Here is a 2,500-nt window from a genome sequence, read left to right as displayed (position 1 = left end):
ATATAGCATAGCATAGCTTATATAGTGGTATATGACCATGGTACTAGGCAGGATAGAGACATGAGTGACCTGCTTGTCGTTGAGAGGGAGAACTCACAAGAGGCTCTTGGGTAAATAGAGTAAACAGGAGCGGCCAGCCTACGTGCGGCACACACACACAACTCTTGTGGTCTGGGGAGTGTCTCTGCACCCCCTTATCTCCCACAGTCAGGTCAGCTCATCGATTTCCTCTGTTCCCCTGCGCTTTCTCCTCCTCTCCATACAAATCTCTTTCACAGGCCCTCCAGGTGTCCCCCACCCTCTCTATCTCTTTCTCTTTCTCTCTCTCTCTCTCACAAACACACACACTCAGCATCAGGACCACACCTGAGGGAGGGTTGCCATGGAGACACACCTGGGACCTGGCCTGCTCTGGATGTCAATGAAATAGATAGAGAGATAGAAAGAGAGAGAGAGATAGAGAGATAGGGAGAGAGCAGAGTAAAAGAGCAAATAAGAACAGAAAAAAAGTGAGCAGGAAAAAAAAGACAGAGTAAGAAAGTAAGGGAAGAGACAGAGAGAGAGAGAGAGAGAGCAAGAGAGAGAGGCAAAGATAGAAAAAGCGAATGACAGAGCAAGCAGAGCGAGGGAGAGGTAATCCGTTTTACATGTCTTAACCAGCAGGTGTTTGCTGTAAGAGGATGAGAGGCGGCGAGGGCGATGGCAGAGAAAAACACTCCACTCCCTCCAGCCTACACAGCTGCAGAGCCACCATCGCTTCACAGCTGTACCTGTCCACACACACACACACAGACATACGTGCACACACACACACACACACACAGTCACACAGACACAGACACACACACACACACACACATACACACACTCCATCGCACCCCGCTAAACATCCCTGTCAGACGTGATGGTAGTAAACCCCTCTGCTAGTCCATCTGCGCCGCCCTCCGCCCCCCCCTTCTGCGTGGGAGGACGCTGACTGATCACCACTGGAACCTGAACACTCCCCAGCACATTCATATAAACAAAGGGCCTTGTTCAAAGACACACACAAACACACTGTTGCAACTGCGTTTGTTTGGACACGGCAGGCGGAAGGCAGTGAAAATATTTGCTTTGTGCACCAGTGTTTGTGCTCCAGGAAAAACAGCACGACAACACAAACACAGACGAGCCACGCCAAATGTTGGGTTTGCTGCTGCTGGAGACGATGATCAGCTTGTTGTGGCAACAAACAAAAAAACATTCTACATATGTAAGCGCAGCATAAATATGGTGTATGCATTTCAATGTATAGCGTGATGTGTGTGATGTGTGAACAACATTTATACAGTGAAATTGTGCAAGGTTCAAAGAGATGCTGGAGTCAATTATACTCTCACAGTGGAAACAAACGCATCCTATGTCAGCCCAGCACATATATGGTGTATTTACCGCAATAGTGTGTGTGATGTATATAACACATTGATGCGGTGGAACAGGTGTGAAAGATGCACTAAACCGTTCCGAGTCGCAGGAATCTCACAGCTGTTCTGTACCTGGCTCATCCGGGGACATTAGAGTCCATTAAATCCCACTGACTGATGCAGACATGCTAGGCTAATAGAGCTGCTCTCATACATAACCTGTGGCCCCTGCTCAGTTCCCATGCAGTCATATTAACATGGAGTCGTCCATAAGATCCTTATGCCAAGAGATTTACAATGCTAGGTGCAAGCTGAATGAGTGTTCAATCTATGTGATGAATGGTAGTTGATTAGCGTGTATGTGTCAGCTAAATGGCAACATAATGTACACATAGTTGAATGTATGCATGTGTGCGTGTACATTCACAAAAGTGAAACATAAAAAGTAGCGATGTCTACAGTATGATCTTTATAGGGGTCTGAAGTGGGAATGTTTGTGTGTGTGTGTGTCTAGTGAGTGTGTGTGTGTGTGTGTGTGTGTGTGTGTGTGTGTGTGTGTTTGTTTGTTTGTGCGTGTGTGTGTGTGTGTTTCTGCGTTATGCTTCTGGGGACTTGGGGAGGATTCAAAAGTAATTACTGAGCAGCATAGATTTTCCTTTGCGCCCCCCACTATAGACACACACACTCACACTCACAGTCTCACACACACACACACACACACACACACACACACACACACACACACACACACACACAGACACAGACACAGACACACACACACACACACACACTCACACTCACACACAGACACACACAGACACACACACACACACACACACACACACACACACACACACACTCACACACACAGACACACACACAGACACACACACACACACACACACACACACAAACAAACACACACTCACATACAATAAGCATCAGAGAGAACCATAGTGCTGACATACCCTCATTGTCCTTGAGGGTGAAGTTGGGATTCCCGATGGGAAAGGCGAAGGAGAAGCGTTTCCCGTTAGCAAAGTCATCCTTATCCACCGCCGCCACCGTCTGGATCACCTGTTCAACACACACACACA

The 2,500-nt window shown here is 47.4% G+C and overlaps 1 protein-coding gene across 1 annotated transcript in view; it reads right to left on the bottom strand.

The window, feature by feature from the left end:
* Positions 1 to 2,500, bottom strand: part of LOC308378558 (cadherin-18-like) — a gene marked incomplete at both ends in the record, with an annotated part of 113,313 nt that overhangs the window by 35,250 nt on the left and 75,563 nt on the right. The window contains one exon of the mRNA XM_080855499.1: positions 2,372 to 2,480. Coding sequence (XP_080711625.1) covers positions 2,372 to 2,480 — 109 coding nt within the window. The remainder of the gene's footprint in view (positions 1 to 2,371; positions 2,481 to 2,500) is intronic.

Source organism: Sprattus sprattus, assembly GCF_963457725.1.
Source record: "Sprattus sprattus genome assembly, chromosome: 17".
NCBI lineage: Eukaryota > Metazoa > Chordata > Actinopteri > Clupeiformes > Clupeidae > Sprattus > Sprattus sprattus.
This window is presented reverse-complemented; position numbering and strand designations above follow the sequence as displayed.